This window comes from Eubalaena glacialis, chromosome 9 (genome assembly GCF_028564815.1).
Source record: "Eubalaena glacialis isolate mEubGla1 chromosome 9, mEubGla1.1.hap2.+ XY, whole genome shotgun sequence".
Taxonomy (NCBI): Eukaryota; Metazoa; Chordata; class Mammalia; order Artiodactyla; family Balaenidae; genus Eubalaena; species Eubalaena glacialis.
Window position 1 is genome coordinate 89093416 of NC_083724.1, and position 24240 is coordinate 89117655.

General features: G+C 34.2%; 1 protein-coding gene across 5 annotated transcripts in view; it reads left to right on the plus strand.

The window, feature by feature from the left end:
• The window catches only part of ERCC6L2 (ERCC excision repair 6 like 2), a 170532-nt gene that overhangs the window by 80148 nt on the left and 66144 nt on the right, over window positions 1-24240 (plus strand). For all 5 annotated transcript variants that reach the window (XM_061200588.1, XM_061200589.1, XM_061200591.1 and 2 more), the window contains exons 11-13: window positions 248-393; window positions 10753-10848; window positions 20727-20826. In XM_061200588.1, coding sequence (XP_061056571.1) covers window positions 248-393; window positions 10753-10848; window positions 20727-20826 — 342 coding nt within the window. The remainder of the gene's footprint in view (window positions 1-247; window positions 394-10752; window positions 10849-20726; window positions 20827-24240) is intronic.

A 24240-nucleotide genomic window follows, 5' to 3' on the forward strand; every position in this document is an offset into this window, starting at 1 on the left:
TTGATTTTTTTTCCCCTGAAAGATTGATTTTTCTTTTTTTAAAACAAAGGTTGCTGAACACTAAAGTCAGTTTCAGTATAATGGGAAGATATATATGAGTCAGAAATTAGAAAAATATTTGTTGCTCTTGTAATTATAAGAAATTGTGACCAGCAATATTAATACTTAGTAAAGCTCATCTCTATAATGGTATGAAACTTATTAAACCATGAATTTGTCTTTGCACGTCTCTGTATCTTTCCTCTAGTTGCTCGATGTGCTGCAGCAATACTGTATGGCATCTGGGCTTGATTACCGACGACTTGATGGAAATACAAAATCAGAGGAAAGAATCAAGATTGTGAAAGAGTTCAACAGTACACAAGATGTTAACATTTGCCTTGTCTCCACAATGTAAGAAAATAAAATTTGATAACTTGATTTTTATCTAATTGCTTTTAAGATTTAAGGTAATCTTTAAACTAGTACTGGATTTTCAGTGGTTATGCTTGTATTGCTTTGTTTCATTTAGCTTTAAGAAGAAGCAACAAAAATGCTGTTAATTTTGACTGAAATAACAATATCTTGAGTTTTATTTAAACTTTTCTCTCAGTTCCCTTATCACTGAATTCTCTTTATATGTCTGGCTTTATTTTTTAAAAATCCAAAAAATGGATGTTTCCTCAGAAATTTTCTGTACTGTTTTGACTCATGTCTTGTGGTTAGAGCAATCAGACTTAATTGGATAATCAAGTTATTAATCAAATAGCTGAGAATGATAGGTAGCAGTGGTTTTCGAACTGTGATCAAGGAGCCCTTGAGAACCCACAGTGCTTAGTGGGCCAGGAGTTTCCCTCCTCTGTCTCTACCAGGTCTCAAGCAGAGCAGCTCAACATTTATAGGTTTTATAAAAGTTAAATCAGTTCTAACACCTATTTATGAATCTCTCAATAAACTTTTTAAGAAATACAGTCACTTTAGAGAAAGATTTGATATAAACACCTAAGATTAATCCCTTTTGGGGGGTAACAAATCTGTAACTTTCAACATCTAATGTAATAAGTATTTCATAGATGTGCTTCCACTATCTTTCAAAAAGAATTTCAAAGGACTTTTATTTATTTATTTATTTATTTATTTATTTATTTATTTATTTTAAATTGAAGTATAGTTGACTTACAATGTCATTTGTGTTAGTTTCAGGTGTACAGCACAGTGATTCAGTTATATATATACATATATATGTGTGTGTGTGTGTGTGTGTGTGTGTATATATATATATATATATATATATATATATATATATATATATATTCTTTTTCAGATTCTTTTCCCTTATAGGTTATTACAAAATACTGAGTATAGTTCCCTGTGCTATACAGTAGATCCCTGTTGGTTATGTGTCTTATGTCTAGTAGTATATATATGTTAATCCCATCATCTTAATATATCCCTCCCCTCCCTTTGTCTGTGAGTCTCTTTCTGTTTTGGAAAGTTCATTTGTATCTTTTTTTTTTTTTTTAGATTCCACATGTAAGTGATACCATACGATGTTTATCTTTCTCTGTCTGGCTTACTTCACTTAGTATGATAATGTCAAGATCCATCCATGTTGCTGCAAATGGCAGTATTTCATTCTTTTTTATTGCTGAGTAATATTCCATTGTGTATGTGTATATTTTATATATATGTATATATATATATATATATATATATACCACATCTTTATCCATTCATCTGTTGATGGACATTTAAGCTGCTTCCATTTCTTGGTTATTGTAAATAGTGCTGCAGTGAACACTGGGGTGCATGTATCTTTTCAAATTATAGTTTCCTCTGGATATATGCCCAGGAGTGAGATTGCAGGATCATATGGTAGCTCTATTTTAGTTTTTTGAGGAACCTCCATACTGTTTTCCATAGTGGCTGTACCAATTTACATTCCCACCAACAGTGTAGGAGGGTTCCCTTTTTTCCACACCCTCTCCAGCATTTATTATTTGTAGACTTTTTGATGATGGCCATTCTGACTGGAGTGAGGTGATACTTCATTGTAGTTTTGATTTGCATTTCTCTAATAATTAGTGATGTTGAGCATTTTTTCATGTGACTGTTGGCCATCTGTATGTCTTCTTTGGAGAAATGTCTGTATAGATCTTCTGCCCATTTTTTGATTGGGTTGTTTTTTGATATTGAGCTGTATAAGCTGTTTGTATATTTTAGAAAGTAATCTCAAGGGACTTTAAAAATAAACATGTAAAATACAAAAAATGAAAAACTAAGTCAAAATAAAAATTACTTTGGGAATTCTCTGGCAGTCCAGTGGTTAGGACTCGGCACTTTCATTGTCATGGCCTGGTTTCAATCCCTGGTCAGGGAACTAAGGTCCCACAAGCTGCACGGCATGGTCAAAAAAAAATTAAAAAAGAAAAAAGAAAAAAAAATTACTTAAAATGAGGAATCAAGTGTTATATATGATGAGTGAGCTACTTAACTGTTGAGCACTAAAATTCTTGAATTCTTGCAACTAAGGCCCAAGCAGAGAAGCTCTAGATTTCCATTTTCCTGTGAATGAATTCAAGAAGTAATTTCACACATGAGTCCTTAAATACAAAGTATTAAATGACATAGAATCCTGTCTTGAGCTAAGTTTTATAAGACACACATAAGCATTCTTATTTTTTAAATAATGTTTTTTTAAAGTAATACCCGCAAATCAATCAGTGTGATATACCACATTAACACATTGAAGAATAAAAATCATATGGTCATCTCAATAGATGAAGAAAAAGAGTTTGACAAAATTCAACATCCATTTACCATAAAAACTCTCAACAAAGTGGGTATACAGGGAACATACCTCAACATAATAAAGGCCATATATGAAAAACCCACAGCTAATAATATACTCAATGGTAAAAAGCTGAAAACTTTTCCTATAAGGTCAGGAACAAAAGAAGGATGCCCAGTTCTCACCAATTCTATTTAACATGGTACAATGATTCCTAGCCATAGTAATCAGATAAGGAAGATTAAAAGGCATACAAATTGGAACAGAAGAAGCAAAATTGTCAGTATTTGCAGATATCATGATTCTACATATAGAAAACCCTAAAGACACTACCAAAAAACTATTAGAACTAATAAATAAATTCAGTGAAGTTGCAGGACACAAAATTAACATACAGAAATCTGTTGCATTACTATACCAAATAATGAACTATCAGAGAAATTAAGGAAACAATTTTATTTACAATTGCATCAAAAAGAATATAATAACTAGGAATAATTTTAACTAAGGAGGTGAAAGACATGTACACTGAAAACTATAACACAAATATGAAAGAAATTGAAGACAACACAAATAAATGGAAAGATATACCATGTTAATGGATTGGAAGAATTAACATTGTTAAAATGTCCATATAACCCAAAGCAATCTTCATATTCAATACAGTCCCTATCAAAATACCCATGGCATTTTTCACAGAATAGATAGTCCTAAAATTTGTATGGAACCACAAAAGATCCCAAATAGCCAAAGCAGCTTGAGAAAGAAGAACAAAGCTAGAGGTGTCATGCTTCCTGATTTCAAAATCAAATGTGTGGTATACAAAGCTATAATAATCAAACAACATGGTACTGGTACAAAACCAGACACATGGATCAATGGAACAGAGTAGAGAGAAATAAACCCACACTTACATGGTCAATTAATCTATGACAGAGGAGCCAAGAATATACAATGGGGAAAAGACAGTCTTTTCAAAAGTGATATTGAGAAAATTGGACAGATACATGTAAAAGAATGAAAGTAGACTGTTTTCTAACCTCACATGCAAAAATAAGCTCAAAGTGGATTAAACTTCTAATGTTAGACCTGAAACCATGAAACTCCTGGAAGAAAATATAAGCAGTATGCTATTGGACATCGATCTTAGTAATATTTTTTGGATCTGTCTGGGCAAGGACAACAAGAGCAAGAATAAACAAATGTGCCTACATCAAACTAAAGAGCTTTGGCACAGTGAAGGAAACCATCAATGAAATGAAAAGGCAACCTACTGAATAGGAGAAGATAACTGTAAATGGTATGTTCAATAAGGGGTTAATATTCAAAATATATAAGGAACTCATAAAACTCAATATCAAAAAAACAATCCAATTAAGAAATCAGCAGAGGACCTGAATAGACATATTTTCAAGGAAGACATACAGATGTCCAACAGGCACATGAAAAGGTGCTTAACATCACTAATCTTCAGGGAAATGCAGATCAAACGAAAAAGAGATTATCACCTCATGTCTGTCAGAATGGCTATTATCAAAAAGACAAGAAATAACAAGTGTTGGTGAGGATGTGGGGAGAAGGGAACCATTGTGCACTGTTGGTGGGAATGTAAACTGATACAGTTACTATGGAAACCAGTATGGAGGTTCCTCAAAAAATTAAAAATAGAACTATCATACAATCCAGCAATTCCACTTCTGGTCATTTATCTGAAGAAATGCAAAACACTGATTTGAATAGATATATGTATCTCAGTGTTCATTGCAGCAGTATTTAGAATAGCCAAGATATGGAAGCAACCTAAGTGTCCATTGATAAATGAAGTGGATAAAGATTACACACACACATATATATACACAATGGAATATTACTTAGCCATAAAAAGAATGAAGTCTTGCCGTTTGTGACAACATGGATGGACCTAGAGGTATAATCTAAGTGAAATAAGATGGAGAAAGACTAGTACCATATGATTTCACTTACACGTGGTATCTAAAAAACAAAACAAACGAACAAACATAGCAAAACAGAAACAGACTCATAGATACAGAGAACAAGCTAGTGGTTGCCAGGGGGGAAGGAGTGAGATAGGTGAAGGGGTTTGAAAGGTACAAAATAAAGAAGTCATGGCAATGCAATGTATAGCATAGGAATATATTCATTTCTTTAAAAAGTCTTATTTATATGTTTCAAATCTAGCTGATCAGTTTTACATATATTTTGTTTTTTATGGTTTCTAGCTTTTCTTTTATTTCTTTAGTAATTTTAGTAATTTTTTAAAATATCTTTTTGAATGGCATTTTTGCTGTATTAACTCCTGTGCTTGGGGGTTGCTAATCCTTCTATTTGTTCTTCCCTCTGGCTTTTGCTTATGGTAGATGGTTTCTTCACACATTTTGTAATTTTTTATTTTGAGCTTATCTTCAGTGGGGCTTCTTTCCTCTGTGGAAATCCTTTGGAGACTGGTTGTAGGAGTTCTCCATTACTGTGATTTTACTTTGACTTCTTTGTTAGGCATCCCAACCAGGACAAGAGAAGTTTTGGATTCCTGTTTTCCTATGACTGAATTCAAAGAATGATTTGTTACCTAAGTCCTTACATTTGTTACATAAAGAACCTTACAAGACATAATAAATCCATTCTTTAGCTATGTTGTTCAAAAGACATATGCTCAGTTTTTGTTCTGTTTTCTTTGTTTTGCAAAAATTTATATTTAATTTCTAGGTGTTGAAACAAAAGAGTTTCACAATGGCTCAGTCCATCATTTTTGCCAGAATCCTAATTCTTCATTATCTTTTAGTTTATCAGCTTTAAACAGCTTGGACTCTTTGTTATGTTAGAGGAGGATTTAGTTTACTTACACTCCTCCCTCCCCATTTTCCACACAGTCTTTACTATTTTTATTTTTATTATTTGTCTATAAATTACTTTTTTAACCTGAAATAATATACTTCAATCTTTGATTTTTAGTCCAGCAACTTTCTACAATATCTTTTAAGTACTTGTAATGTGTGCTATTAGCATTAGCACACATCCACCCTTTCTTCTACTTTTGTCACCTGTCCATATCGTCTGTCAGCTATTTTAACAAATAACTTTGTATGCCAGAATATATAGAAAGTAAATTTTATGTTATCTTTGAATATCAGCAAATGTCTTTTATGTGCTCTCTCACTTGCTACTTTGGCCAACTGTAGAATTCTAGATTGAAAATAATTTCCCTCAGATCTTTGTGGTATTACAACATTGTTTTCTGGTATTTAGTGTTGCTGAATTTTTGTCTAATGCCAATCTGATTCTCCTTCCTCTTTGTGAACTCACAAGAGTTTCTCTTCATCTGTTGTATTCTGAAATTTCACAGTGATATTTGAGTCTTGGTCTGGGTTTTTGTTCATTTATTTTGCTGGGCATAATCTGAGGGCTTGTATTTTTCACCTCTGGAAAATTCTCTTTGATTATTTCTTTGACAATGGCTTCTCTTCCATTTCCTTTGGTATTTCTCTCAGACACTTAGGTTATCTGATTTTAGGGCTCCTACAATGATTCTTTTTTTTTTTCCGGCCGCACTATGCAGCTCGTGGGATCTTAGTTCCCTGACCAGGGATCGAACCTGGGCCCTTGGCTGTGAAAGCTCGGAGTCCTAACCACTGAACCGCCAGGGAATTCCCCTACAATGATTCATTAAACCTCTGAACTTGGACTCTTACTTCATATTTTTATCTTTTTTGCTCTGTATTCTGAAAAATGTCATTTTCCGATGTTATTATTTTATTTTAAATAACTGATTTTTAGTCTTTTTTTTTTTAAGCCCTTGTTCTCTGAATTATCTTTATTCTGAAATGTCAACACCTTAAAGCTTCGCTTTCCATAATCATCTCATTCAGTTAATTAAGGAAGGGTTATCTGGCATTTTTCCTTGGGTTGGGATTTTTATTGGAATCACTGAATTTATAAATGACTTTGGAGAAAAGTGACATTTTAATGCTATCGAACCTTCCTATCTACAAACATGGTATCTCTTACTTATATTTAGGTTTCTCAGAAGTATTTGTTCAAGTGACTACTTCATTCTACCTTTTATAATAGTTAATACATAACAGTAAAATTTAATTCATTGACAGAATTTTTTTTGTGGAACATTAAGATATGGTTAAAATATTTTTTACATATTTATTGATACAAAATAGAATGTGGAAGATCTAAGGAATGAATAGCCTGCATGTTTATTAGCAATCTGTCTTAATACCATTCCTCAGCTTGAAGAGGGCTATATTCTAAATATTTTATTGCTTAAGGAGTAAGCCTTTGCTGTTATCCATATGAGAGGAGTGAGAGGTTTGAAAGTTTATGAGTCTGAGTTGTATTATCGCCAAATAGAGAATCATCTCATCTCTAGAGATAGAGTTTAGAGATTATTTTTTCTTTAAAAGAAACATTGCCTCTGCTTTAACTTGGACAGTCTTAAGTTGTAACTTCAGAATATCTTTGAATATTGTTACCTCAAGTGGTGACCTTCCTGTGACTCATTTAGGGCATCTGAAATAAATTCATGCATATCTTACTGACAAGAAGCTAACTGAACAGTTGACTAGACTTACTTTTGGTGTTAAGTGTTAGAAAATACTTCTTGATTTCCAATTTTATTTTGATTATAACTGGTTGATTTTTCACATAACTAGTCTAATTACATAATCTTATGAACCTTGTTTCTTCAGAATTTTCCCCATCACCGTAGTAAACAGATAAACTTCTAACTTCTCTTCTACTTGTTGGGTATCTAAATCCCACACACTCCTGTAATTTACCCATTTTTTAAATCCTTTCCCAAACTTCCTCTTTATCCCACCTAACTTCTTTCTTTGAGTTCAAGTCTCTGTGACATCTTTATGCTGTTGCCTCTAATAAGTAATTTTCCAAAGGAGAAAATACAATTTCTATTGAATATTGAACAAGTCAGGATACTTGGGTTTGAATCCAGACACTGGCCACCTCAGAGACCTTGAGCAAGTTAATCAGTATTTCAGATTCTCAATTTTCTCATCTGTAAAATGAGAATAATAGTTAGCTCATAGAGCTGTGTTGAGGATGAAAGAATAAGGTATATGAAAATATCTTGCACCATTCCTGGTATATAGTAGATGCTCAATAAATGTTAATTTTTTTCTATTTTGCTAGAAACTGTATAAGAGAAGATTATTAACATTTTCCCTCCCTGGATGGTTAGTATCTAGTGTAAAGCATTATCTAAGTGTGAGTTACGTGATGGTCTAAGCATCTGAAAAGGGAAAATCAGCAAGAGAAAGCCTCAGTGAAAGCTTTGAAGGTTGAGATTAGAAAAACGAAGAAAATGAAGAAAATGATTTTATTATTGGATTTTAATTTTACCTCCCCTTTAAAAAATACAAAATTTTATCATTATTATATAATAAAATAATTATTAAATGTACGGTGTTTAGACCCAGAAAATTCAAAACATGAGAAGAAAACAGTTATTTTTAGGTAAAATCTAATAAGCTATGCAGGCAGCTGAAATCTTTAACTCAGTAGACAAACATTTTATATATTCAGTTTTGCTAAAAGATACATTTAGAAAAGATATCTTTAGAAATAAACTTCATTCCAAAATGAATTATTTGTATTCTGACATGTTTTGACTGATAGAAAAATGAATCTATCAAATCCATTAAGCAATATCATATTTTAAAAACTGTCAAAATATACATATATCTTTCGTGGCTTCTTTTCACTGTGTATTTTAACCACAGGTCAATTAAGTGAAGATAAAGCTTTGGCTTTCCAAAGAATTGAGGGGTTTTAAACAGAGGAATGGCATACTTAGTTTTCTATATTCTGTGCTTAGAATTATTTTATGTAATGTGGGAATGGATTTAAGGTCTGAGGTAAGGGAAGACAGGAAGCCACTGAAGTAATACATACAGGTGTGACATAAAAGCTTGACCTAGGGCAAGTGAAAATAGGAATGGAGAAAGGACTCATGAAAAAAACATTTTTGAGGTAAATTTGACAGGACTGGATATTGGTTGGCTTTTTAGTTGTTTTATTTTATCTTTCCTCTAAGTCTGTTGGTGACAAATTCTCTTAGTTTTCCTTAATCTGAGAATGTCATGATTCCCCTTTCATTCCTGAAGGATATTCTTGCTGGATATAGAATTCTGGGTTGATAGTTCTTTTAGCACTTGAAAATGCACTGCTTCCTCCTGGCCACCTTGGTTTCTAATGAGAAATCCACTGTCATTTGATGTTTCCTTAAAAGTTGTGTATCATTTCTCTCTGCTTTCAAGAGTTTTTCTTTGTCGTTTGTTTGCAGAAGTTTAATTATGCTGTATTTTAGCATAGGTTTCTTTGGGTTTATCATTTTGGAAGTTCATGCAACTTTTTGCATTCTGTAAGTTTATCTCTTTTCCCAAATTTGGGAAGTTTTCAGCTATATTTCTTTCAATATTTTTTCAGTCTCACTCTTTTCTCCCAGGACTACAATGATAGAAGTGTTAGCTCTTCTGTTACTGTCCCTCAGGCCTCTAAGAATGTTATTTTTTTTTTCAGTATATTTTCTTTCTGTTGTTCAGATTGGGTAAATATCAATAATATTGACCTGCTCTTATGTTTATTGATTCTGTCATTTGTCATCTCCACTGTACTATCAAGTCCATCCAGCAAGTTTTGTAATTCAGTTATTTTTCAATTCTAAAATTTTCATTTGGTATCCTCTCTTTCTTTGCTGAGACTTTCTATTTTTAAATTGTTTCAAGTATATTTGTAATTGTTTTTTGAAGCATTTTTATTGTGGCTGCATTAAAATCCTTGTCAGATAATTCCAACATCTGATTCTTTGCAGTGTTGTCGTATGTTAATTGTCTTTTCTTATAGAAATTGAGATTTTCCTAGACCTTGGTAAGACTAGTAATTTTTTATTGTATGCTCGACATTTTGAGTATTATGTTATGAAACTCTGTATCTTATTTAAAACTTCTGTTTTACCCAGACACCATGCCAGCCACATGGGCTGGAAATCCGTGTCTCTTGCTTGGCCTCTGTTGACATCCTGAGTTTGAGGCACTTCATTGCTATTTCTCCATGGCTTCCACCCATACTACAGAGGGGCCTGGTTATAGCTGGGCAGAAATGAAAAGTTCCGGGTCCTCAATCAGTCTTCTCTGACACCACCCGAGTGAGAATGAGAGGTACCTCGTTACTGTCAAAGGTGGGAATTTAGTCTCCTCACTTAGCCTTTGCTGACCAGGTTAGGGTTGGAGCCACAGATTTTTTTTCTGTGGTGTTTGCAAGAATAGGCTGTTTATTATCTTAACATTTTTCGGTCTTAAAACTCTCTATCTTTCCTGGTTCTTTGGCTAAAGGAAGAAGGCTTTTCTTGGGGCTTTTTTGGTCTGTGACTCTTGGCTGCTGGCATTTCCAGTTCACTGGCTTCTCCAGAACCCAATCTGGGATATATTAGGCAAAAATGAAGCCAGGGAACTCACTGCCATGTCATTCCTTAGGTTTTGTGGTCTCTAGCCAATCTGTGTTCTCTCTACCTTTCATAATCTTGTGTTTTATTTTATATATAATGCCCAGGGTTTTTAGCTGCACTTAGTGGGAGGAATAAGGAGGAGCACATTTTTTTAAGTGTGTATATTTATTTAGCTGGAGTATACTAGCAGTTTTTAAAACTTATGTTAGGAAAATCTTCGAGAATAGTATTTGAGTATCCAAAAAAATGTAAAAACCAGCACAACCTACTTACATGGTCTCTAATGCTCAAATTTCTTAGGGATATTCTAGAGTGGTACAAAAAAAATTGTTCCATAGCCGTTTTACTTGTGGCATATTTGTGTTTTAATCACCTTACTTTTATAATGTTAATGTAATATTGTGTTGATTTGGTTATAGAAACCTGGCATAATTGAGTTAGAGAGCAAAATTTATTGTTGCTGTTTTAATGTGCTCTATTCTGTTTACTCCAGGGCTGGTGGACTAGGCCTCAATTTTGTTGGTGCCAATGTGGTTGTATTATTTGATCCTACATGGAATCCAGCCAATGATCTTCAAGCAATTGACAGGTACAATGGTGACAAAATTTAAAGTGACCTGCAAATACTTTTAATCTAAAAATGCTCCTGAATTTTTTAGGTTGCTTACAATGTGACTGTGATTAGAAGATAGGGAAGACCTTGTAAAAAATTTTTAAACTTTTATTTAAGATAACCCTGAACTTCTGAATCCAAATGGCAGGCTGATAATAGCCATTAATTTTCCATTCATCTCAAAATCCCATTATTGTGACAAGATTAATTTAGAAGAAAGAATAAATCCCCAGTACTGCAGGAAAATAGAAAGGTCACTACTAGTAGATCAGAAGTTTTGAGAAACTCGTGGGAGAATTTTTATGATGAAGGAACCAGCAGGGAAAAGCCACAATCCCAAGTCAACAGGAGAGCACAGAGAAATTCAAGCATGGGATCAGCAACTTCAGGATATGGGAGTAGACTAAAGTACATCCTTATGGGAAATTAATTAATGTGCTGACTCAAACAAATTCATCTCCCACACCTTGTACATAAACAGGGATTAACCTATAACATGTGCTCCTTGATCAAAACTGAAAGAATCATTTCATAAATTTTATAAATAAGTGGGGAATGAGGCTGACAAAAGGTTCTTGCAGTGGATGTTTGGACCAGATCATAAAGCACTGAAACCCAGCTTTCTTATACAGTCCATTTCATCAGTGTCCTATAGTTTTCTGAGTAAAGTTCTTTTACCTCCTTAGTTACATTTATTTCTAGATATTTTATTCTTTTTGATGTGATTCTGAATGGGATTATGTTCTTAATTTCTCTTTCTAATAGTTCATTGTTAGCATATAGAAATGCAGCAGATTTCTGTTTATTAATTTTGTATCCTGCAGCCTTACCAAATTCATTGATGAGCTCTAGTAGTTTTTTGCTGGCATCTTTAGAATTTTCTGTGTATAGTGTCATGTCACCTGTAAACACTGACAGTTTTACTTCTTCCTCTCTAATTTGGATACTTTTATTTCTTTTTCTTGCCTAATTGCTGTGGCTAAGACTTCCAATACTATGTTGAATAAAAGTGTCCAGAGTGGGCATTCTTCTGTTGTTCCTGATCTTAGAGAAATGCTTTCAATATTTCACCATTCAGTATGTTGTTAGCTGTGGACTTGTCATATATGGCCTTTATTATGTTGAGGTATGTTCCCTCTGTACTCACTTTATTGAGAGTTTTTATCATAAATTGATGTTGAATTTTTTCAAAAGCTTTTTCCACATCTATTGAGATGATAATATGATTTTTATTCTTTAATGTGTTAACGTGGTATATCACATTGATTGATTTGCAGATATTGAACCATACTTGTGTCCCTAGGATAAATCTCACTTGATCATGGTGTATGATCCTTTTTTTTTAACTGTTTTCTTCTCCATTTTCCTTTTTTTTTAAAAAAAATCTTTATTGGAGTATAATTGCTTTACAATGTTGTGTTACTTTCTGCTCTATAACAAAATGAATCAGCTATACGTATACATATATCCCCATATCCCCTCCCTGTTGCATCTCCCTCCCACCCTCCTTATCCCACCCCTCTAGGTGGTCACAAAGCACCGAGCTGATCTCCCTGTGCTATGCAGCTGCTTCCCACTAGCTGTTTTACATTTGGTAGTGTATATATGTCAGTGCCACTCTTTCACTTCTTCCCAGCTTACCCTTCCCCCTCCCCGTGTCCTCAGTTCCATTCTCTACGTCTGTGTCTTTTTTCACGTCTGCCCCTAGGTTCTTCAGAATCATTTTTTTTTTTAGATTCCATATATATGTGTTAGCATACAGTATTTGTTTTTCTCTTTCTGGCTTACTTCACTCTGTATGACAGACTCTAGGTCCACCCACCTCACTACAAATAACTCATTTTTGTTTCGTTTTATGGCTGAGTAATATTCCATTGTATGTATGGGCCACATCTTCTTTATCCATTCATCTGTCAGTGGACACTTAGGTTGCTTCCATGTCCTGGCAATTGTAAATAGTGCTGCAGTGAACATTGGGGTACATGTGTCTTTTGATTTATGGTTTTCTCAGAGTATATGCCCAGTAGTGGGATTGCTGTGTCATATGGTAATTCTACTTTTAGTTTCTTAAGGAACCTCCATACTGTTCTCCATAGTGGCTGTATCAGTTTACATTTCCACCAACAGTGCAAGAGGGTTCCTTTTTCTCCACACTCTCTCCAGCATTTATTGTTGTAGATTTTTTGATGATGGCCATTCTGACTGGTGTGAGGTGATACCTCATTGTAGTTTTGATTTGCATTTCTCTAATGATTAGTGATGTTGAGCATCCTTTCATGTGTTTGTTGGCAAATGATTAGTGATGTTGAGCATCCTTTCATGTGTTTGTTGGCAATCTGTATGTCTTTGGAGAAATGTCTATTTAGGTCTTCTGCCCATTTTTGGATTGGGTTGTTGGTTTTTTTGATACTGGAGCTGCATGAGCTGCTTGTATATTTTGGAGATTAATCCTTTGTCAGTTGCTTCATTTGCAAATGTTTTCACCCATTCTGAGGGCTGTCTTTTCATCTTGTTTATGGTTTCTTTTGCTGTGCAAAAGCTTTTGAGTTTCATTTGGTCCCATTTGTTTATTTTTGTTTTTATTTCCATTTCTCTAGGAGGTGGCTCAAAAAGGATCTTGCTGTGATTTATGTCATAGAGTGTTCTGCCTATGTTTTCCTCTAAGAGTTTGATAGTGTCTGGCCTTACATTTAGGTCTTTAATCCATTTTGAGTTTACTTTTCTGTATGGTGTTACGGAGTGTTCTAATTTCATTCTTTTACATGTAGCTGTCTAGTTTTCCCAGCACCACTTATTGAAGAGACTGCCTTTTCTCCATTGTATATTCTTGCCTGCTTTATCAAAGATAAGGTGACCATATGTGCATGGGTTTGTCTCTGGGCTTTCTATCCTGTTTCATTGATCTATATTTCTGTTTTTGTGCCAGTATCATACTGTCTTGATTACTGTAGCTTTGTAGTGTAGTCTGAAGTCAGGGAGCCTGTTTCTTCCAGCTCCGTTTTTCTTTCTCAAGACTGCTTTGGCTATTTGGGGTCTTTTGTGTTTCCATACAAATTGTGAAAATTTTTGTTCTAGTTCTGTGAAAAATGCCATATTGGGATGATCATATGGTCTTTATCCTTCAGTTTGTTAATATGTTGTATCACATTGATTGACTTGTGTATATTGAGGAATCCTTGCATTCCTGGGATAAACCCCACTTGATCATGGTGTATGATCCTTTTAATGTGCTGTTGGATTCTGTTTGCTAGTATTTTGTTGAGGATTTTTGCATCTATGTTCATCAGTGATATTGGCCTGTACTTTTCCTTCCTTGTGACATCTTTGGCTGGTTTTGGTATCAGGGTGATGGTGGCCTTGTAGAATGAGTTTGGGACTGTTCCTCCCTCTGCTATATTTTGGAAGAGTTTGAGAAGGATAGGTGTTAGCTCTTCTCGAAATATTTGATAGAATTCGCCTGTGAAGCCATCTGTTCCTAGGCTTTTGTTTGTTGGAAGATTTTTTATCACAGTTTCAATTTCATTGCTTGTGATTAGTGTGTATGATCCTTTTAATGTACTGTTGAATTCAGTTTGCTACATTTTATTGAGGATTTTTGCATCTATGTTCATCAGTGATATTAGCCTGTAATTTTCTTTTTTTATGATATCTTTGTATGGTTTTGGTATCAGGGCAATGCTGGCCTCATAGAATGAGCTTGAAAGTGTGCTTTTGCAATTTTTTTGGAATAGTTTGAGAAGGATATTGTTAATTCTTCTCTAAATGTTTGTTGAATTCAACTGTGAAGCTGTCTGGTCCTACACTTTTTTTTGTTGGTAGTTTTGCGATTACTGATTCAATTCTATTACTGGTAATTAGTCTGTTTAAAATTTCTATTTGTTCCTGGTTCAGTCTTGGGAGATTATTCATTTCTAGGAATTTGTTCATTTCTTCTAAGTTGTTCACTTTATTGGCATATAATCTTTTATGATCCTTTGTATTTCTGTGGTATCAGTTGTAACTTCTTTTTCATTTCTGATTTGATTGATTTAAGTCTTCTCTCTTTTCATGAAGAGTCTGGCTAAAGGTTTATCAGTTTTTGTTATCCTTTTGAAGAACCAGCTCTTAGTTTCAGTGATCTTTTCTTTTTTTTTTTAAGTCTCTCTTTCATTTATTTCTGTTCTGATCTTTATTTCTTTCCTTCACTAACTTTCAGTTTTGTTTGTTCTTTTTCTAGTTCCTTTAGGTGTAAGTTTAAGTTGTTGATTTGGGTTTTTTCTTGTTTCCTGAGGTAGGCTTGTAATGCTATAAGCCTCGAAACTGCTCTTTCTGAATCCCATAGATTTTGGATCATTGTGTTTCTATTTTCGTTTGTCTCCAGGTATATTTTTATTTCTTCTCTGATTTCTTCAGTGATCCATTTGTTGTTTAGTAGCATATTGTTTAAACTCACGTGTTTGTGTTTTTGCAGGTTTTTTTTTTTTAATAGTTGACTTCTAGTCTCATATTGTTGTGTCAGAAAAGATGCTTGATATGATTCCAATCTTAAATTTACTAAGACTTGTTTGTTGCCTAGCATATTGTCTATCCTGGACAGTGTTCCATGTGAACTTGAAAAAAATGTGCATTCTTCTGCTTTTGGATGGAATATTCTATATTTATCTGTTAAGTCCATCTGATATAATGTGTTGTTTAAGGCCAGTGTTTCCTGATTGATTTTCTGTCTGGATGATCTGTCCAGTAATGTCAGTTGGGTGTTAAAGTTCCCTACTATTATTGTATTACTGTCAGTCTCTCCCTTTACGTCTGTTAATAATTTGCTTTATGTATTTAGGTCCTCCTATGCTGGGTGCACATCCATTTACAACTGTTATACCTTCTTCTTGAATTGATCCCTTGATCATTATGTAATGTCTTTCGTTGTCTCTTACTACAGTCTTTGTCTTACGGTCTATTTTTTCTGATATAAGTATTGCCACCCCAGTTTTCTTTTCCTTTCCATTTTCAAGGAATACCTTTTCCCATTGCCTCACTTTCAGTCTGTGTATCTTTAGCTCAAGAGTGAGTCTCTTGTAGGCAGCATATAGATGGGTCTTGTTTTTGTATCCAATCAGCCACTCTGTGTCTTTTGATTGTAGCATCTAGTCCATATATTTTTAAAGTAATTATTGATAGGTATGTTCTCCTTTCCATTTTGTTAATTGTTTGGTGGTTGTTTTTGTAATTATTTTTGTGTCTTTCTTCTCTTCCTTGTGATTTGGTGGCTATCTTTAGTGCTATGTTGGCATTCCTTTCTCTTTTTCGTGTGTGTTTAGATTTTTGGTTTGTGGCTACCAAAAGTTCTTCAAAAGGATAACATAAATTGCTGATCTTTTAAGTTCACATACACTTAAGAACCCTAAATTTTTACTCTCCTCCCCTGCCATGTTTACTGTTTTTGACATCATATTTTACATCTTTTTGATTTGTGTATCCCTCAACTACTTATAATGGATATACACAATTTTACTACTTTTGTCTTTAAACCTTCCTACTGGCTTTATACATGGTTGATTTACTACCGTTACTGTATATTTGCCTTTACCAATGAGATATTTTTCCTTTCGTAATTTTCATGTATCTAGATGTGGCCTTTTCTTTTTCACATAGAAAAGTCCCTGTAACATTTCTTGGAAGCTGGTTTGGTGGTGCAGAACTCTTAGCTTTTGCTTGTCTGTAAAACTTTTGATCTCTCCATCAAATCTATATGAAAGCCTTGTCAAATAGAGTACTCTTGGTTGTAGGTTTTTCCCTTTCATCACTTTAAGTATATCATGCCACTCACTTCTGGCCCTGCATAGTTTCTCCTGAAAAGTCAGCTGATAGCATTGTGGAAGTGCCTTTGTATGTAACTTGTTGCTTTTCCTTTTGCTGCTTTTTAATATTCTCTCTTTATCTTTAATGTTTGCAGTTTTAATTGCAATGTTTCTTGGTGTGCTCCTGTTTAGGTTGATCCTGTTTTGTGCTTCGTGGACCTGGATGTCTTTCCTTTTCCAGGTTAGGGAAGTTTTCAGCTATTATGTCTTCAAATATGGTCTCTGCCCCTTTCTCACTCTTCTTCTGGGACCCCTGTAATGTGAATGCTAGTATGCTTGATGTAGTCCCAGAAGTCTCAAACTGTCCTCCTTTCTTTTTATTCTTTTTTCTTTTATCTATTCCTTCAGTGATTTCCACTGCTGTGTCTACCAGCTCACTGATCCACTCCTCTGTATCATATAATCAACTGTTAATTCCTTCTAGTGTATTTTTAAAGTTGTATTTCTGCATTTTTTATTATTGAGATATAACTGACATATTATAGTATTTTTTTAAATGAAGTATAGTTGATTTACAGTAATATATTAGTTTTGGGTGTACAGCATAGCAATTCAGTATTTTTACAGATTATACTCCATTGAAAGTTATTACAAGATAATGGCTATAATTCCCTGTGCTATACAATGTCTCCTTGTTGCTAACCTATTTTATATACAGTAGTTTCAGCTCTTAATCCCATACCCGTATCTCATCCCCACCCGCTTCCCTCTCCCCACTGGTAAGCACGAGTTTGTTTTCTATATCTGTAATTCTGTTTCTGTTTTTCTATATACATTCACTTGTTTTATTTTTTAGGTTTCACATATAAGTGATATCATACGGTATTTTTCTTTATCTGTCTGACTTAATTCAGTAAGCATAATATTCTCTAGGTCCATGCATGATGCTACAATTGGCAGAATTTCATTCTTTTTTTATGGCTGAATAATAATCCATTCTGTGTATGTACCACATCTTCTTTATCCATTTGTATGTTGATGGACACTGGATTGCTTACATATCTTGGCTATTGTAATTAATACTTCTCTGGACATTGGGGTGCATGTATCTTTCAAATTAGTGTTGTCATTTTTTCCAGATATATACACAGAAGTGGAATTGCTGGATAATAGCATAGTTCTATTTTTAGTTTTTTGAGGAACCTCCATACTGTTTTCCATAGTGGCTGTACCAATTTACATTCCCACCAACAGTGTACAAGTGTTCCCTTTTCCCCACATCCTTGCCAACATTTGTTATTTGTGGTCTTTGTGATGATAGCTATTCTAAGAGGTATGAGGTGATAGCTCATTGTCGTTTTGATTTGCATTTCTCTAAAAATTAGCAATGTTGAGCATCTTTTCCTGTGCCTGTTAGCTGTGTATATGTCTTCTTAGGAAAATGTCTTTTCAGCTCTTCTGCCCCATTTTTTGATTGGATTGTTTGGGTTTTTTGACATTTTTTTTTTGATATTGAGTTGTATGAGCTATTTATATTTTTTGGATATTAACCCCTTGATGGTCATATCATTTGCAGATATTTTCTCCCATTCTTTAGGTTGTTGTCTTGTTTTGTCAATGGTTTCCTTTGCTGTGCAAAAGCTTGTAAGTTTGATTAGGTCCCATTTATTTATTTTTGCTGTTGTTTCTTTTGCCTTAGGAGACTGATCCAAAAACTGTTGCTAAGATCTATGTCAAAGATTGTTCTATGTTCTCTTCTAGGAGTTTTATAGTTTCAATTCTTACATTTAGGTCTTTAATCCATTTGGAGTTTATTTTTGTAGTTGGTGAGTAAATGTTCTATTCTCATTGTTTTACATGTGGCTGTCCAGTTTTCCCAGAACCACTTATTGAAGAGACTGTTTTCTCCATTGTATATTCTTGCCTTCTTTGTCATAGATTAGTTGACCATAGGTGCTTGGGTTTATTTCTGGGCTCTCTATTCTGTTCTGTTGATCTATACTAAGGAGAAATGTTAAGGAGAGAGTTTCAATTTCAAATGAAAGGACTCTAATGGTATCTCAAAGTCATATGAAAATATAAAGTTCTCCAGTACAGATAAGTACATAAATATCAAAACCAGTATTATTATAATTTTGGCTTATAATTCTTCTCCCTGTTTTCTACAGGATTTAAAAGAAAAATGCATAAAAATAATTATAAATCTGCTAATGAATACATGACATATAAAGATATAATTTATAACATCAATAAGATAAAAGGTGAAAGCAGAGCTGTAAAGGAGAATTTTTTAATGCAATTGAAATTAAGTTGGTATCAATTTAAGATAGAATAAATTTGAATCCACACAGTCTGACTTGCAGAGCCTGCACATTTAACCAGCCTCTTGCCAGTGACAACTGCCCAGGAAAATAGTCAAATGAAAACCACAGAAAAATATCCATTTCTTTTTGTCTTAACAACATTTGTTGTAATTTTGTTCTTTTTCATATAGGCCATCAAGACTTATTTATCCCAGTGTTCCCTCGAAACACAGTTCACTGTGCTTTGGCTTTCAGTGAAAGTTAGTTGACAGTAAAACTAAATGAACAGAATTCCTCTTCCTCTCCCTCTCCTTCCATTTACTCTGACAGGAGGAACAAAGAAGAGAAATGAAAATACTGACCTCCACACTGTATAACAGTTTCTCGACACTTGTCTTTGCATGATAAAAGACCATTTACATATCCGTACTTTATAGACCTAGAAAATGATGAAGCATAGGTCCAGTGTAACATGTTATAAGGTTTTTGTCTGTAAAGATTCAAGAATATGTATTCTGACAGAATCTATCCCATTCAGCAAACAATTGCCTTACACCCAAAAGACATTTCCTTAGATCCATATTTATTTTTTTTAGACCCAAATCCATTGTGGGAGAGAAAGGGATTACGAGTCCCTCTCTATCCAGGCTGCAGGATGGAAGTGAGAATTGCAGTAACTTACCCCTGGCTTTGCTGTGTCATAGGAGCCCCCATTCTTTTCTGGGAATACAAGATTTTCAGTACCAAGATGTCCTCTAGTAAAAGCCCTTCTCTGTGAGGAGGAATGGGCGAAGGAGGCAGAAGGAACACCAAATATAACAATACAGTGTGACTTTATAAGGTCAAAATTAAATTTCCCCCAAATTGTAACATTTTCAAGCATGAAGCAGTATGGCCTTGCCCCTGATCCCACATGACTATAACAGGTATTTAGAAACAGGTGACCTCATTCAGAACATCCAATAAAGCCTCCACCTGGGAGAAGCTACAGGGACTGGACCTATAGTTAATCAGTGTGGTGAGTCAGGTTAGAGTTTTAATTAGCACTGCAGTCCATATCAAAACACCTGGGGTACTAATCAACTGAGTGATCCAGTCAGACAGACTGCTTGGAAATCTCTGTGGATGAAGGCTGTAAATCTGCACTTCCATAGGCTTGCCAGTTGATTACTGCTTTTCCTCCAAGGTGTTTTTAACAGTTTCGTTGAGATATAATTAACATACAATAAACTGCACATATTTAAAGTGTACAACTGATAAGTTTTGCTGTAGGTATACACCATGAAACCATTACCACAATCAAGATACTGAACATATCCATCACCCCCCAAATTTTCCTTGTGCCACTTTGTAATCCATCCATCTGGCCCCTCCCAGGGCCCCCCCAAGCAACCACTGATCTGCTTTCTGTCACTGTGGATTAGTTTGCGTTTTTGAGAGTTTTATATAAATGGAATCATTCATAAGCTTAAGATTGCCATAAAAGAAAAATCTGAATTTAGGAAAAGTTTTTGCACAGTAGAAGGTGATGTTTGTAACAGAAATGAAGTTGATATGTATATTTTTTCTATAATACTTTCCTCCTCAATGACTGGCCTTTTTATATGAATTTCTGTTTTTACATTATTATTAAATAATATAGCATATCTAAACATAAGATATTTCTTTTTAAATTAAAATTTTAGCAATATTTCATTTTTATATCCAAAAGCTACCTCCTGAACCCGAAGTTGTTTCACTTGATCTTGGTTGCCTTTTGTTTTTAATGTTTTTACAGAGCATATAGGATTGGGCAATGCAGAGATGTCAAAGTGCTTAGGCTGATATCCTTGGGAACTGTGGAGGAGATCATGTACTTACGACAGGTATACAAGCAGGTAAATATATTTCCCTTTTTCTAATTAAAAGTAAACATTTGTCAGTTTTCAAAAATTAATAATAAATTTGTGTACAAATATGTTTTTTATTTTATTCTAGCTATAATAAGGAATTTAATAAGATTATGAAATATACTCTAGAATACACTTCTATAAAACAGATTAAATCTTAGGTTCATTGAATTTTAGAGCTGAAAGTTTCTTAGAGCAGTACTTCTTTAATGTGCACATGAATTACCTAGGGATCTTTAAAATACAGATTCTGATTTAGTAGTTCTGGGTGGAACGCAAGATTCTGCATTTTTAACAAGCTCCTGGAAGTGCCAGCAGTACTAGTCTGCAGATCACAATTTGAGTAGCAAGGTCACAGCTCCCCAAGCTGTGGGCCAAGATGTAAGTGTATGCCACAGATGGGGTACAGGTGCACCCAGACATCCTACAGCTCTCTGGGCAGCAAGATTATCTAAGCCAGCTTCCAGCCTTGAGTAACCTCCTCTTTGAGTAGATGTTCACATGTTTCCATTTTCTATGTGTGCATGAAGAAGACTGGAGAGGAATACCTTAGAGATATCTAATACAAATGTTTCATGTTGTATATAATGAAACTGGGATCCAGGACACCCCAGTAAATGAAATTATAGGACTAGAACTCAAGTGCACTAACTACTGTGCTGGTGCTTTTAATATTCATCTAAAATTGCATTAACTCTTTAATATCCTTAGGGTATCAATTACTACTCCATTTATGCCTCTAAATAAAGTTTACTTAGTCTGTAACTGCCCACTTGAGAAGATCTGGAATGAGGTTCAAGTTTAATTATAAATGTTAAATTTGAATTACTCCCTATATATTCAGCTGGAATCTGTTTAAGAGCAAACATCTGCCACATGTGGTGGTAGTTAACCTAAGAATGATCCAGTCTTAAATTTATGCTATTTTCTTTATTCTAAAAATAGAATTGTACACAGCAGTGTTTATTTTTCTTAAAGCATTTAGCTCTGTAAGAAACCTTTAATCTTTTTGTTCTTAGGTATAGCACAACTACTTGAAAATTTTTTTTTCAGACATTAACTAATCTTGGAAAAAAGTAGATATTATTTTTTCATCTTAGGAGCAGCTCTTTAGAATACTATCTTTGACTTGTCACAAGTAAGAGTCTTTCCTCAATCACATAGTAAGTTTTCTTGATCCCATTACTATATGTATTTCCTTTTTGCCTATTCATCTGACTCATTTAATGAAATAAAATGGCCTGTTATATAATATATAATAATATGTAATAAAAAGGCTTCAGAAGATGAGGGTAATTTAAGTTTTCAGAACTTTGTATGATCTAATTGCTTATTAAAATAAGCCACTTAAGGAACATTCAGCCATACAACTTGATAAGCACAAATAAATATAAGATGGCAATCATATGAGGAAATGGCATAAATGTGATTTAAACATTGATTGGAATTTGAACCAAGGGTGCAAATGGCAAACACACACTAGCCTCACAAGTGTTACTCAAATCTCTTGGTGGGAAAACAATCCAAAATGATGTTTAAAAATCCTATAAAAATGTTGGAAAGAAAAAAGAGTTCTCTCTGTGGGCCAAAAATGATAAGGAACCCTGAAAGACAAAAGGCAGTTGAGATGAGATTTAAGGAAGAAACGAAGCTAAACTCAGTCATAAGAAGACTACTGGAAAAGGTAGGTGCAACTTGTGAATATTCCAAGCTTAGAGTCAACAGATACTAAAAAAAGAAAGGAGCCTTGGGTTAACTATGATGCCCCCTCTTTGGGGTATTATTAATGATCTAACAAGGTGGTTTAACCCTTATGATCTTTCCCCCATTGTACCAGATTGTAGACAATGGAAATGTCTGCTCTCAAGTAGGAACAATAAGTAGAAATACTGGAAGGAAGGAAACAGAGCTCCAAATTTTTGCTGAAATCGAGAAGAAAGTCCAAAATAATAAATACTTGCAAACCCCTCCACCTGCTGCCTGCTTTGAATAATTACTGCAGTAGGCCTAGATAAGCCCGTAAGGCATTTGAAGACAGATGAATATCCCCCCACCCCTCCAAAAAAATAATTAGTATTGAACAGTTTAGGAAAATAAACACCATGAAAATGGCCCTCAAAGATACCAGGTCCTAATCCCTGGAACCTATAAATGTTACTTTATATGGCAAAAAGGGTCTTTGCAGATGTGATTAAATTAAGGATTTTTGAGATGGGGAGATTAGCCTGGATTGTCCAGGTGGGCCCTAAATCATAAGCATTCTTATAAGTAGGAAACAAAGGGAAATCTGACAGAGACAGAAGAGAAGCCAGTGTAACCACAGAGACAAGAGATTGGAGCTATGTAGTTATAAACTAAGGAATGCTGGCAGCCAGCAGAAGTGAAAAGAGGCAAGGAATGGATCCTGCCCTAGAGCCTATGAAGAGAACATGACTCTGCCAAAACTTGATTTCATTCTAGTGATACTGATGTCAGACTTCTAGCCTCCTGTAAGAACTGTAAGAGAATACATTTCTGTTGTTTTAAGCCACCAAGTTTATGATAATTTATTGCAAGAGATATAGGAACTCATATAGGCACTAAAAAAGAATTAACATCAGAGAAAACAAAATTAATAGAAAAGAGTAAAAGATTTTTAAAGAAATATAACTATTCAAAAGGTAAATGAGGTTGTAGGATCCTGGGAACAACAAAAGACTACTAGAAAAAAAATCCATTAGAGATCCAGAAAACAAGAAACTCCAGCAATAGGCTGAATAGCAAAGAACAAAGTTTTCATCTAAAAGAAAGAGCCATGCAATTCTTCTAGATTACAGAGCAAAAAGACAGAGATAGAACGAACACATGTAAGAAAACTTAGGAGAAATGAAGGCTAGATCTAGAAGTTCCAATATCAGTCTTATAGTTGAGCAAGGGAACAGAAGAAAGAGAAGGAAGAAGCCCCAAAGGATGAGAGTCCACAGATTATATGAGCCCACTGAGTGTTAAATAGGATGAATGAAAATAGATCTGTAATTGTAAAACCCTTAAAATTTCCAGAGATAAACTTTATGGAGAGAAAAAAAATTGTCTACAAGAGTACTAGAATTAAATAGCTAGCTAACTTCTTAATAGCAATACTGGATATTGAGGAGCAATAACTTCAAATGAGGGGAAATCATAGCTCTATATTGTCAAAGAAAGTGAATTTTTAATTCAAAACTTTTCCACAGTGGTGGAAATTTTTCCTTCAGTGGTGAGTTCTATCAAACATTTAATATTCTTTTTGAGAACAGAGGAGGGAACAATTCCAGCCTACTTTAGAAAGATAGAAGAATCCCGATGCCAGAATTGGCAAAGACATTACAAGAACAGAAAATTATAGACAAATATGTCTCATGAGCATAAATGTAAAAATCTTTA